The sequence below is a fragment of the Pezoporus occidentalis genome, unplaced genomic scaffold (assembly GCF_034315485.1).
Source record: "Pezoporus occidentalis ecotype Australia unplaced genomic scaffold, CSIRO_AGI_Poc_V1 ctg79, whole genome shotgun sequence".
NCBI classification, from domain to species: Eukaryota; Metazoa; Chordata; class Aves; order Psittaciformes; family Psittacidae; genus Pezoporus; species Pezoporus occidentalis.
Window position 1 is genome coordinate 1 of NW_026916147.1, and position 12,920 is coordinate 12,920.

Sequence of the window (12,920 nt, forward strand, 5' to 3'; positions counted from 1 at the left end):
GGGGGAAAAAAGTTCCAGGGCAAAGGAATTTTCCAAGCCTAACTTTTAAAAAAATGTTTTCTTTCGCTCTTAGGACTGTATTTCCCAGTCTGGTTGCTTTCCAGAAACAAGTTAAGGGTTTTTCCAGCCCAAGATTTTCCTTAAAAATGCTGCCCAAGGTCCAAGAATTGGAGGTGCCTTAAAACTTGAGGATGAAGTTTTAAAGGGGTAATATTTTTCCGTGGCCCGGAAAACGGCTTTTAGAAGTTTGGTAGTCTAAAGAATGGGGGAGGACTAAGATGGGGGGGGTTCCCGATTTTAGGAACCTTTGAGAAATGGCTGATGTTTCCTTTAAAAGTGGGTTAGGTACTAAGGGGTGGAGGTCTCTTTTTGTTTTCCGATTTGAGGTAAAATGAGAGCCCTAGATTCGGAGATTTTACGTGTTGGGCGTAATTTTTGTGCCTGAATTTACGGGCAGGAAGTTTTTTCAGGGGAAAAAAGGTTTAGGACGAAGGGGTTTAAACTTCAGGCACCATGCTCCTTCTCCTGCACAGGGAGGAGACGGCTCTTGTAGCCTATCTGAGGCTGCTGGGAGGTGCCATCAGGCCGCACACCCTGCTCTGTGCTGGCAATCTTCTCTGCAGGTGACAGCAAGTTATGGGAAATCAGCCCACCTGTTCCTTTCCGGTCACCTTTCTGAGACGTTCCTGTAGGACCTGCCTTCCAGTGACATGGGCTTTTCCCAGCCCCTTAGTCCCTCCAGTCTCAATCATGTTGCAGAGTACCTTTCGGCTCTGCTTTTTTACACACAAAGATTGGAGGCTGAAAACTTCTGCTCAGCTGTGTAAGGAACATTTCGGGAGTATTCTCTGAATTCCAGCCACTGCCTCATTAGTGAATTTTTCCAACCTTCCAGCAACTGAGCCAGGCACATTGGTCTTTTTGGGTTTTTCGGAGTTTGCCAACAGATTGTGACACTACACCCCTTCACCCACAGCAGCTCAGAAAGCTGTGGTTTATGGAAAATGACTGCAATGGCTGCAAATGCCACGTGGACTAGCAGGTTACACACTGAAGGCACCCAATCTAGGGCTTTTGAGCATTCACCGCTGCTTGTACCTGTCGCGGCACCACAGGACAGTACAATCTTTTTAACAACAAAACTGTAAAACACAAAAAGTAGCAGCAATGTCAGGAGATGCTACTGGCAAATACTGATCATGTGCCCCAGAAGAACTCCAGTTCAAGGGCCGCTCAGCCTCTCTGTTACAGGGTGATGCCAGCCCCACCATTCTCAAGACAAAACTACCTGGAAGATTGACCAACAAAAGCACAGGGCTGCAGGCCAAAATGTTTCTAGTGAAAGTGAACCCACTCAGCAAACCTAAGCATCCCAAAGGGAAAAGTAAAGAGCAAAAAGCTCCTTATGCCTCTTGTGTTACCAGGAAATGCGAGTTGGCTGGTTCCCTGCACTTGATACGCTCACCCCTTAGCTCTTAGACATTTGAGGATGCTGAGCCAACCTTTAAATTGCAACACTCATCAATATATCATCATCTGGCGTCTCTGCCAACATGCCATAGCTGTCTGTATGTAATGCTTTGATCTTTAGGTATGCTGTTTGCTACACTGTTAGAATTTAGCCATGCACATACGTACAAACACAACACAAAAGACAGAAAAGCCAGAGGGCAAAAGCTTACCCTTATTCTTCAGGATCAGTGCATCAGCTCGTTCCCAATTATTAAGCGCAGAGAGAACATAGGAAGTGATGTTGACGTAGGAATAGGTGATGTCTGGGATATCGGAGGAGACGGTGCTTGAAGAGCACATACTGTTGCCACTGCAGTTACCAGCTCCCCGCTGAGAAGTGGTAGCAGACGGCACTGGAAATGATGGAGAAGGCATGCCTGTGCTCCTGCAGGAGAAAGAAACACCATCATGAACATTTAACTTTAGCTGCCACATACACAGCAACACTGCTGCAGATAGCTAGAAAGGACAACATGCTCTAGAACTCACAAATTAGAAAATGAGTTTCTTAATTGGTGACTGAGCTAAAGAGACAAATATTCAGGTATCACCTCAAAGTTATGCTGCCACAGGGTGAAGGCATGACCCTACTGGACAGTGGCCAGGAAGACAGGAAGGGTATCTCACTAAGTGTCAAAGGATCTCTAACAGAACAAAGATGACAACAAGGGCTTTGAAACAGCCTAGTGATGATACCTTCTTTGCTCCTCTGACCACTTCTTTGGTAAAGAACTGCTCCGCCTGATACACGGTAACTCTGGACCTCGTAACAAAGAAAACCTCTTCCCAACAAGAAGAGGTGGGAAAGAGAGAGCAGAAACATACTCATGGCCCCTAACAGTAGATTTCAGGTGGCAAGAAAGAGCCAATGGAAAGGCACTCTCACATGCAGCTTGCAACTCAAATACTCCAGCTGCTGTTTTCACTCACACCCTTATGGGCACATTACAACCCGTGTATTTTCAAATCTTACCTTGCAACAGACGGAGAAGGTGCTTTTGTGGGAAATCTCTGCAGCAAGAAAAGAACTCTTGTTAGATTTGGGCTGCTCAGCTGCCATCAGTAACTAGCGCAGCCATGCATCTGGCAGCTCAGTTACGCGTGCCCTACCTTGAAGTGGTCGTTCAGAATGCTGGAATACTTTGCTGCAGTCTCTTTTTTGCCACGGAACAGGGCCATGTTCAGAAGGGACAGGCAGCGCATGCTGGGAACAGAAACACACCCAAGCTTGGTCAATATTCACGCTTGCTGCTGCCTGCTCAGCAGTCACCAGCCTTGTGGGACGCAGGCAGGCATGCCTCAGCTCTACTGCAAAGTCCAGAAAGCTCGGGATTTCTCCTCCTTCTGCCTATCTTTAAAAAAGTCACTGTGAAATAATCACAAGGGGAAAGAAACCAAACGAGGGGGGGGTCTGGTCTTTCATATAAACAGGTGCCCAGCCTCTTACAGGTGCCACAGGCTGAGTAAGCCCCCCTGCAGCCACGTGCCTCAGCTACGTTCAAGCTACAGCTTCAGTTAGGTGGCTCCAACATGAGCAACCAAATTGCATTCTTTCACCTTAGGTGAAAGCCCTTAGGTGCTCTCGAGTTACCAGAATATCAGATTTTAGAGCCTGTGCCTTCCACGTGTGGTCCCTTGTGATGTCCTGGCTCACACTAGAGGTGTTCCAGTTCAGTCTGGATTTTCAAGTGTGAGGATTTCTTCCTTGCAGAACCCTGATTCCCATTTCACTCATTCCTTTTCCCCTGAAAGTAATGAGTCGTTCACTCGATCAAGTCTAAAATGTACGAAGGCACAGAAAAAGAGTTACGCACCATAACACGGTAAAGATTTCTTCCTGGGAAGGTGCTGAGGGGCTCATACAGTATTTTAGCGTCAAGATGAATCTAAGGAAACAAAAGAAGGAGAACCTTGTCAGCCATCAGTGATCTGATGGCCCGCTCTTTATAGGAGAAAACAGTGCATGCCATTATCTCAAAGGCTGGTCCAAAAGTCAGGGAACCTGCCCTGAGGTCTTAGTCCTGGCACCAAGTGCTTTTATGATCTTGAGCAGAGGACTGTCTCAAAACGCCTTGTTTTCCATGCCACAGGAACAGATAATGGCCTCTTATGTGACTCACTCTCCTCTTACAGGATTAACAGGCAGCACCCCTTCAAGTAGATGCTCCCCATGGGCCACCTAATGGCCTGGGGCAGACATCTTAGAGGAAATGTTTCGCTTGGCAAAAAACAGCCATGAAACTCTGCTTTCTGAAAGCAAAGCAACAGCAGCAGCTGGGAAATACAGTCCCTCAAGAGCAGAAAGCAAACAATTCCTTTTAAAAGTCTGCAGGCTATGACAGAAAAACCTGACAGCTGTTTCAGCTGTGAGGCAAGGCATCAAATCAACTCTCAAACACACTCATACATCCCCTCATTTCAATAGGAATAAACTGATACCTGTCTCCCTCCTATCCAATACATGCTTCCTCAGGCTGTGCTGCCTGTATATGTCACACGGCCCGTGTATGTCATACTACCTGCATATATCTACTATGGCTCTGAAACTAAATGGGGAAGGTTGCTAAAAGAAGCCCCAATAAAGCGTACTGGTAGAAAAACACATGGCACTTGAAGGGGTGCTGCCTGTTAATCCTGTAAGAGGAGAGTGAGTCACATAAGAGGCCATTATCTGTTCCTGTGGCATGGAAAACAAGGCGTTTTGAGACAGTCCTCTGCTCAAGATCATAAAAGCACTTGGTGCCAGGACTAAGACCTCAGGGCAGGTTCCCTGACTTTTGGACCAGCCTTTGAGATAATGGCATGCACTGTTTTCTCCTATAAAGAGCGGGCCATCAGATCACTGATGGCTGACAAGGTTCTCCTTCTTTTGTTTCCTTAGATTCATCTTGACGCTAAAATACTGTATGAGCCCCTCAGCACCTTCCCAGGAAGAAATCTTTACCGTGTTATGGTGCGTAACTCTTTTTCTGTGCCTTCGTACATTTTAGACTTGATCGAGTGAACGACTCATTACTTTCAGGGGAAAAGGAATGAGTGAAATGGGAATCAGGGTTCTGCAAGGAAGAAATCCTCACACTTGAAAATCCAGACTGAACTGGAACACCTCTAGTGTGAGCCAGGACATCACAAGGGACCACACGTGGAAGGCACAGGCTCTAAAATCTGATATTCTGGTAACTCGAGAGCACCTAAGGGCTTTCACCTAAGGTGAAAGAATGCAATTTGGTTGCTCATGTTGGAGCCACCTAACTGAAGCTGTAGCTTGAACGTAGCTGAGGCACGTGGCTGCAGGGGGGCTTACTCAGCCTGTGGCACCTGTAAGAGGCTGGGCACCTGTTTATATGAAAGACCAGACCCCCCCCTCGTTTGGTTTCTTTCCCCTTGTGATTATTTCACAGTGACTTTTTTAAAGATAGGCAGAAGGAGGAGAAATCCCGAGCTTTCTGGACTTTGCAGTAGAGCTGAGGCATGCCTGCCTGCGTCCCACAAGGCTGGTGACTGCTGAGCAGGCAGCAGCAAGCGTGAATATTGACCAAGCTTGGGTGTGTTTCTGTTCCCAGCATGCGCTGCCTGTCCCTTCTGAACATGGCCCTGTTCCGTGGCAAAAGAGACTGCAGCAAAGTATTCCAGCATTCTGAACGACCACTTCAAGGTAGGGCACGCGTAACTGAGCTGCCAGATGCATGGCTGCGCTAGTTACTGATGGCAGCTGAGCAGCCCAAATCTAACAAGAGTTCTTTTCTTGCTGCAGAGATTTCCCACAAAAGCACCTTCTCCGTCTGTTGCAAGGTAAGATTTGAAAATACACGGGTTGTAATGTGCCCATAAGGGTGTGAGTGAAAACAGCAGCTGGAGTATTTGAGTTGCAAGCTGCATGTGAGAGTGCCTTTCCATTGGCTCTTTCTTGCCACCTGAAATCTACTGTTAGGGGCCATGAGTATGTTTCTGCTCTCTCTTTCCCACCTCTTCTTGTTGGGAAGAGGTTTTCTTTGTTACGAGGTCCAGAGTTACCGTGTATCAGGCGGAGCAGTTCTTTACCAAAGAAGTGGTCAGAGGAGCAAAGAAGGTATCATCACTAGGCTGTTTCAAAGCCCTTGTTGTCATCTTTGTTCTGTTAGAGATCCTTTGACACTTAGTGAGATACCCTTCCTGTCTTCCTGGCCACTGTCCAGTAGGGTCATGCCTTCACCCTGTGGCAGCATAACTTTGAGGTGATACCTGAATATTTGTCTCTTTAGCTCAGTCACCAATTAAGAAACTCATTTTCTAATTTGTGAGTTCTAGAGCATGTTGTCCTTTCTAGCTATCTGCAGCAGTGTTGCTGTGTATGTGGCAGCTAAAGTTAAATGTTCATGATGGTGTTTCTTTCTCCTGCAGGAGCACAGGCATGCCTTCTCCATCATTTCCAGTGCCGTCTGCTACCACTTCTCAGCGGGGAGCTGGTAACTGCAGTGGCAACAGTATGTGCTCTTCAAGCACCGTCTCCTCCGATATCCCAGACATCACCTATTCCTACGTCAACATCACTTCCTATGTTCTCTCTGCGCTTAATAATTGGGAACGAGCTGATGCACTGATCCTGAAGAATAAGGGTAAGCTTTTGCCCTCTGGCTTTTCTGTCTTTTGTGTTGTGTTTGTACGTATGTGCATGGCTAAATTCTAACAGTGTAGCAAACAGCATACCTAAAGATCAAAGCATTACATACAGACAGCTATGGCATGTTGGCAGAGACGCCAGATGATGATATATTGATGAGTGTTGCAATTTAAAGGTTGGCTCAGCATCCTCAAATGTCTAAGAGCTAAGGGGTGAGCGTATCAAGTGCAGGGAACCAGCCAACTCGCATTTCCTGGTAACACAAGAGGCATAAGGAGCTTTTTGCTCTTTACTTTTCCCTTTGGGATGCTTAGGTTTGCTGAGTGGGTTCACTTTCACTAGAAACATTTTGGCCTGCAGCCCTGTGCTTTTGTTGGTCAATCTTCCAGGTAGTTTTGTCTTGAGAATGGTGGGGCTGGCATCACCCTGTAACAGAGAGGCTGAGCGGCCCTTGAACTGGAGTTCTTCTGGGGCACATGATCAGTATTTGCCAGTAGCATCTCCTGACATTGCTGCTACTTTTTGTGTTTTACAGTTTTGTTGTTAAAAAGATTGTACTGTCCTGTGGTGCCGCGACAGGTACAAGCAGCGGTGAATGCTCAAAAGCCCTAGATTGGGTGCCTTCAGTGTGTAACCTGCTAGTCCACGTGGCATTTGCAGCCATTGCAGTCATTTTCCATAAACCACAGCTTTCTGAGCTGCTGTGGGTGAAGGGGTGTAGTGTCACAATCTGTTGGCAAACTCCGAAAAACCCAAAAAGACCAATGTGCCTGGCTCAGTTGCTGGAAGGTTGGAAAAATTCACTAATGAGGCAGTGGCTGGAATTCAGAGAATACTCCCGAAATGTTCCTTACACAGCTGAGCAGAAGTTTTCAGCCTCCAATCTTTGTGTGTAAAAAAGCAGAGCCGAAAGGTACTCTGCAACATGATTGAGACTGGAGGGACTAAGGGGCTGGGAAAAGCCCATGTCACTGGAAGGCAGGTCCTACAGGAACGTCTCAGAAAGGTGACCGGAAAGGAACAGGTGGGCTGATTTCCCATAACTTGCTGTCACCTGCAGAGAAGATTGCCAGCACAGAGCAGGGTGTGCGGCCTGATGGCACCTCCCAGCAGCCTCAGATAGGCTACAAGAGCCGTCTCCTCCCTGTGCAGGAGAAGGAGCATGGTGCCTGAAGTTGGTGGGAGGATAGGAGCACTACCTTAACCCTGCCTCAAGTGCCCAGCTAAAAGCAACTCAAATTAGAGCTGTATAGCCTGTCAAGCCTTAGAAATGTTTAAACCTGTTCAGTTGAGAAATCGTGATGGCTCCAGGGTTTGAGGATGGATGAAAGGAAGGGGCTGTTCTGACAGCTGTGTGTGCTGCTGGGCATCTTTCAGAAAGACAGTCAAATCTGGCCGGTTCAACATCTGGAGGAGCATGTGGCAGGGACTGGGGTGTGAACACCCAGACTTCTGCCCCCTGTCGTGGAGTCTCAATGTCCTTTTACAGGCACTGGGGGAGGTGGTTCAGTGTGTATGCACACACGAGTGCCTTTTCCTCTCGTATGCCCTGCCGTGCGTGCTTGTTAACACTTCCCAGCCTTCTAATACCGCTGAGCTGTCTGTATTAACCATGTGTTTAACGGGACTTCCCAAGTGACAGTGTGCTGCTGTTGTTCCTCCGTGCCTCTTGTGTGAAACCAACCAAATGTTTTCTCTCTTTTTTTTCCAGAGTTTTTTGGGGAACTCGGCGCAGCATCGGAGGAGCTGTCACTGACCAGCAGCTTGATCAGACTGGTCCGCTATGTTAGACAGGGTTTACACTGGCTGAGACTGGAAAACAACATGCCTTAACTGGTGCTCAAGTTAGTTAAGTTGGTTGTTGTTCTTCTTCTTAAGTAGCTGGAACAACTTCTTCTTCTTAGGTACCTCGACCAACTTCTTAGGTGCCTGCAACCACTTCTTAGGTGCCTGCAACCACTTCTTAGGTGCCTGCAACCACTTCTTAGGTGCCTGCAACCACTTCTTAGGTGCCTGCAACCACTTCTTAGGTGCCTGCAACCACTTCTTAGGTGCCTGAAACAACTTCTTAGGTACCTCCAACCACTTCTTAGGTACCTCCAACCACTTCTTAGGTACCTCCAACCACTTCTTAGGTACCTCCAACCACTTCTTAGGTACCTCCAACCACTTCTTAGGTACCTCCAACCACTTCTTAGGTACCTCCAACCACTTCTTAGGTACCTCCAACCACTTCTTAGGTACCTCCAACCACTTCTTAGGTACCTCCAACCACTTCTTAGGTACCTCCAACCACTTCTTAGGTACCTCCAACCACTTCTTAACTGCCAGGAACAACTTCGTAGGCACGTGGAACAACTACTTAGGCACGTGGAACAACTTCTTAGGTACCTCAAAGAACTTCTTAGGTACCTCCAACAACTTCTTAGGTACCTTGGAGAACATCTTAGGTACCTGGAAGAACTTCTTAGGTACCTGGAAGAACTTCTTAGGTACCTGGAAGAACTTTTTAGGTACCTGGAACAGCATCGTAGGTACCTGGAAGAACGTCGTAGGTACGTGGAACAACTTTTTCTTCTTAAGTACCTGGAACTTCTTTTTCTTACTATCATTCTTATTTCTATTATTATTATTTCTTTATTTTTGTTTTCTGCCCTTGGGGTTTTGTTTGTTTGTTCTTTGCACTTTCAAAGTCTCAGCCTCTCTTTATTGAATTATTAGATTGTTCAGGTGTTGAACTGTCGGACTGTCAGCTACAAATCGCCCGCAGAGGAAGAGGAATCATCGTGGGATAGATCTGGGTATACTGGAAAAACATTGAACTGTTTTGGGGAGGAAAGCCACAGCGTTGATGGCACCTTCCTTTCAAACAACGAAGCGCAATGAAGTGTCTGAATGGCTCAGTGTATTGATGGTCTACAAACATTTCTATGAATAACCAGCGGAACAATAATTATACATTGAGAAGTGCCGTCAAGAAGGACATCTTCCTCCTGAGGTTATTATGCAACATCCCAGTGTTTGCAACAGCTGTTTGAACAGAAGACATCTGAGAGAAGTGTTATTGCAAGCACAGGTGCAGTCTTTGTTGTCTTTACCTCTGCATTGGCAAGTAACACCCTCAGCAGCGCCGGGCAGCGTTACTTTCTAATAAAAGCCACAAAAATTACAGCCTTGCCTGTGTCCGACCTCACCCTTTGGCATTTGTCAGCCACCCGCTGTCCTGAGAACTGGGGGAAAGCCACCGCCTTCAGTGCTGCAAGTTCACTCCAGTCATCGCTGCTTTGGTCCTTCTGGCCACACACACATGCTCTTAGCACTTGAACTGTGTTACTTAGGGTCTTGTTTGGTTTAAACCTTGTAAGCCAAACACAGTTGGGGTGGCAAACTGCCCAAATGTGGTTGGAAAGAGCTCTGCCTCTGCTCTCTGCTGTGGTGAAGGGACATCACTGACACTGAGGACTCCTTGTCCTGTTGCTTTTTGCCATTTTGACTAGTGGGGGTACTCGGCTTGTGCCGGGTCACTGTGGTTGCTTGGACGCTGTTCTGGGTCTGAGAGCTTGCACGGGGAGGAATCCCTTCTCTCTAAGGAGGGGCTGAGTGGTTGAATGTGGAACACAAGACAAATTTTGTGTTTGGGTATTTGCCTGTAACCGTTGTTGGTGTCAGTGACTATGTAAAAGCAGGGTTTGGTAGCAAAGTAGGACATCCTTCGTGTGGGAGGTAACTCATGTGCTCTCTCTGAACCAAACTATAGGATGGGCCCAGCAACTTAGGAATTTGTCAAGGGGACACCCGAGGGAATAATGAGCTGTTTGCAAGCAATTTTTTCCTTGTTGGGGGCTGCGTTTTGAAAATGTGATTTTGCAGGTGACAGTAACTGTGAGGGCAGCATCTGCGGCACTTGTGTGTTCAGTAGGGGGACACCGTTCTCTACCCAAAGATTTCCTGTTGTGTGGCAGCAGCATCCTGCCCTCCTCATATCTCACAGTGTGCCTTAGCCCTCTGGTCCCCTCTGGCATCCCTTGCCCTGTCTCGGACAGACCTGTGGGAGTGGTGAAGAGAATGGTGTCCTAAAATAGCTGTACTTGCAGGAAAGGATGAGCTCCGTTTTCCCCATGATTTCAGGATGGAGGAACAGGTCTGCGTGTGTGCAGCAGTATTGTGTAAATTACCTGCTAGTAGTCTGGATGGTCACGAAAGCGGAGAGCAAAAGGTGTGCGTTTCCAGAAGTAGTTCCTGTAGAAATGGCCTCTGCCACCGGGAAGCCTGGAGTCCCTTCGCCTACCCTGGCAGTGCGGGACCTCGTGTACCTTCAAGGGACTGTCCTTGTATGTTCACTTTATTGAAAGCCTTAGTGCCTTTCAGGGATAAGCTGTCCTAACCAGTGGAAGGAAGGTCCATGTCCCCCCCTCGCTCTTTTAGCTATCAAACTTCACTTGCGCTCCTTCTCCCTGGGCTGCTCTGGGTGAGCCAGGGACAGAGAGGGGCTCAGCTTTAAGTGTTTTGTTCTCGGGAAGCATGGGGATGGCCAGCCAGCCTGAAGGCTTGACATGCACTTTGGAGCTCGATTCCATCCTAGTGGGTCGATGCCGCCTTGCGACTTTGTCTTCAAAGCAATTTAGCAATTTTTAGGCTCACCGGCTGAGGAAGAGGAAGGAAGCTTTATTGAATCTGAAAACCACTGTGGGAGTCTGCAAGAGCCTTGGCAGAGTGTTAGTTATGGGTAAGCATAAGGTGAAGCAGGGACGCAGGTCCCCTCGGGACTGTAATTTTGCATACACCCCTCTCACTCCCTGCTGCCAGACCGTGTTCCCATTGGAGAGCCACTTGCCCACCCCTGCTGTAAGCTGTGGGTGCACCAGGTCCTGTCCTTGCCGGCCCTTTAGGCGCTTTGCTGCCCAGATGGCAATCATCTGCTGCCCTGGAAAGCTCATGCAAGTGCATTGTGTGAGCAGAGTTGGTAAGAAGACGCCTGGGCAAGGCAGATGTACCGGCATTTGCCTCTTTACAGCTGGGAAAGGGCACATGTGCTCTGCTACTGTGTGGCAGTGGTCATGCAAGGACTGCTCCCACTCCCAAGGCAAACTCCCCTGGAACTGGAGGAAATGGGATCCTGGGCAGTTCATGTCACAGGTGTGCAGGGCGGTATTTGGGGGCTTTCGTTTCAAAAGCAATCTCAGGAAGCATCGGTACCAAGCTACATAGGAAGCTGTGCTTTCTTGCAGGTCACGGAGGAGACTGTTACAATAATAGTTAATTTTTTAAAAGCCATCATGCTTCCACCTCGAGCCAGCTCAGAGGCCTGAACCTTATTTTGGGGACACAGGTTCGTCTTGTAAATGATGTTTTCTGCCCTGTGTGTGATGGAGTTTCTGAGATGGTCGATTCATTCATGTGGGGAAATAAACAATAAATGAAGTAGCCCATTTGTTATGAGTTGTTGCAAGCGTCTTCGTGCTTCTTGTAGAGAAGTTGTGGGTTGCCTTTTCTCTCTGACTGGTCTTAGCGTTTCCCTTCTGAATGAGGTTTAAGTATGAATTTATGTACAAGAAGTCTCCGTTTCAGTTGCTCCCCTGTTTGTCACCCCTTGCCCTTTCCTTTGGGAACAAGAATGTGTGCAAATCTAGGTGCTCAGGGTGGCAGGAGGGTCATGATTCAAGGCATCAGCCTCTTCTCCTCCTGAAATGGATTCAGAGAAGACTGTGCCAGAGTCAACCGCCAGCAGCCACCAGAGCCTGGCTCTGAGCACTCGCTGACAGGGAAATCCCGTTGCCTCAGGGAATCCCATAGGGTTCCATGCCCCGTAGTAGCTCTGCTTCTCGTGGGTTGTGTGAGGTGAGCTCTTTGCAACGGCCTTAACAGTTCTTGTTTGGGGCTTTTCCCATTATTTGGTTTTATGTTGGGCAGTGTGACTGTGCCTTGGAAGAATGATTTCTGCATGTCTCTATGCACTATTGTGATACAGTCTGTGCATTATTCAGGTCCTTTCTGCATCAGACACTGCGCCAAAGAGGTCTGCTAAGCATGGATGTGGTTTTCTAACGTAGTCTGTAAACTGTAGAGGATTCTGAAGCCTGTTGTAATACCCACCAGACACGTTCCTGTTACAGATGTTGTACAGAAAAGGTACACTTTTGGGGGGTCTGCGCTTTTTTGCTGCACACGTAAAGCCCCAGTGGCAAAACTGGTACTGAAGAAAGGGTAAAGGAAAGAAGTATCTCGTTAGTAAAATAACCCAGGTGTGAAACATCCCCATGTGAGCATCTGGTGGGAATTTTAGTTACAGGCTTAGACAGGAGGAGCTTGGTGGTGCCTTTGCTCAGGCAAGGTGGGACTGGGACTCAGTTCACTGCCATCAACCAGTGTTTCAAGTGGTGTGACAGCAGGTCTCCCCCAGGCCGGCTGCAAGATGCATGGAAGGTAAGAAGAGGAGCATGGGAAGGCAGCTCGTGTTGTGGCCATACATGTGTGGATCTTGCTGTGGTTCTGGTGGGGAGCGAGGGTGAGTTGAACACAAGCTGCCCTCTCTGCTGGCCAGGGTGCAGCTGCACCTGTGTCACTCGCATCCTCTGTTCCATCAGAGCGTGAGGCTCACAAAGTCCTTGGTCAGAGTAAACATTACTGAGCAACAACTAAAAGCATCGGTGTTCCCAGGCTGAAAGTCAAAATCACAGCACTGCACCAGATACTGAGAAGGAGAAAAATGACTGCTACTGCTGAACCCAGGACACACGTGCATCACCTTCTGGAGTCTTTTGTCCACATCTGAACACTGCAGCAGGATGTCCAATCCTAATAGAGCTGG

General features: G+C 47.9%; 1 protein-coding gene and 1 long non-coding RNA gene across 2 annotated transcripts; one reads left to right on the top strand and one right to left on the bottom strand.

Moving 5' to 3' along the window:
- Window positions 1–512: 512 nt before the first annotated feature.
- AFF1 (ALF transcription elongation factor 1) lies at window positions 513–3,519 on the bottom strand (the record flags this gene model as incomplete). Its single annotated transcript, XM_062602805.1, has 5 exons — window positions 3,327–3,519; window positions 2,623–2,716; window positions 2,486–2,523; window positions 1,683–1,897; window positions 513–617 (listed from the first exon to the last, which is right to left on the bottom strand). Coding segments are annotated over exons 1-5 (499 nt in total), but the record flags the coding sequence as incomplete, so codon positions are not given.
- Window positions 3,520–4,335: 816 nt separating this feature from the next.
- Window positions 4,336–7,978, top strand: LOC134155527 (uncharacterized). Its single transcript, XR_009961601.1, has 4 exons — window positions 4,336–5,167; window positions 5,267–5,304; window positions 5,893–6,107; window positions 7,824–7,978. It is a non-coding gene; the product is annotated as an uncharacterized LOC134155527 (long non-coding RNA).
- The last annotated feature ends 4,942 nt before the right edge of the window (window positions 7,979–12,920 follow it).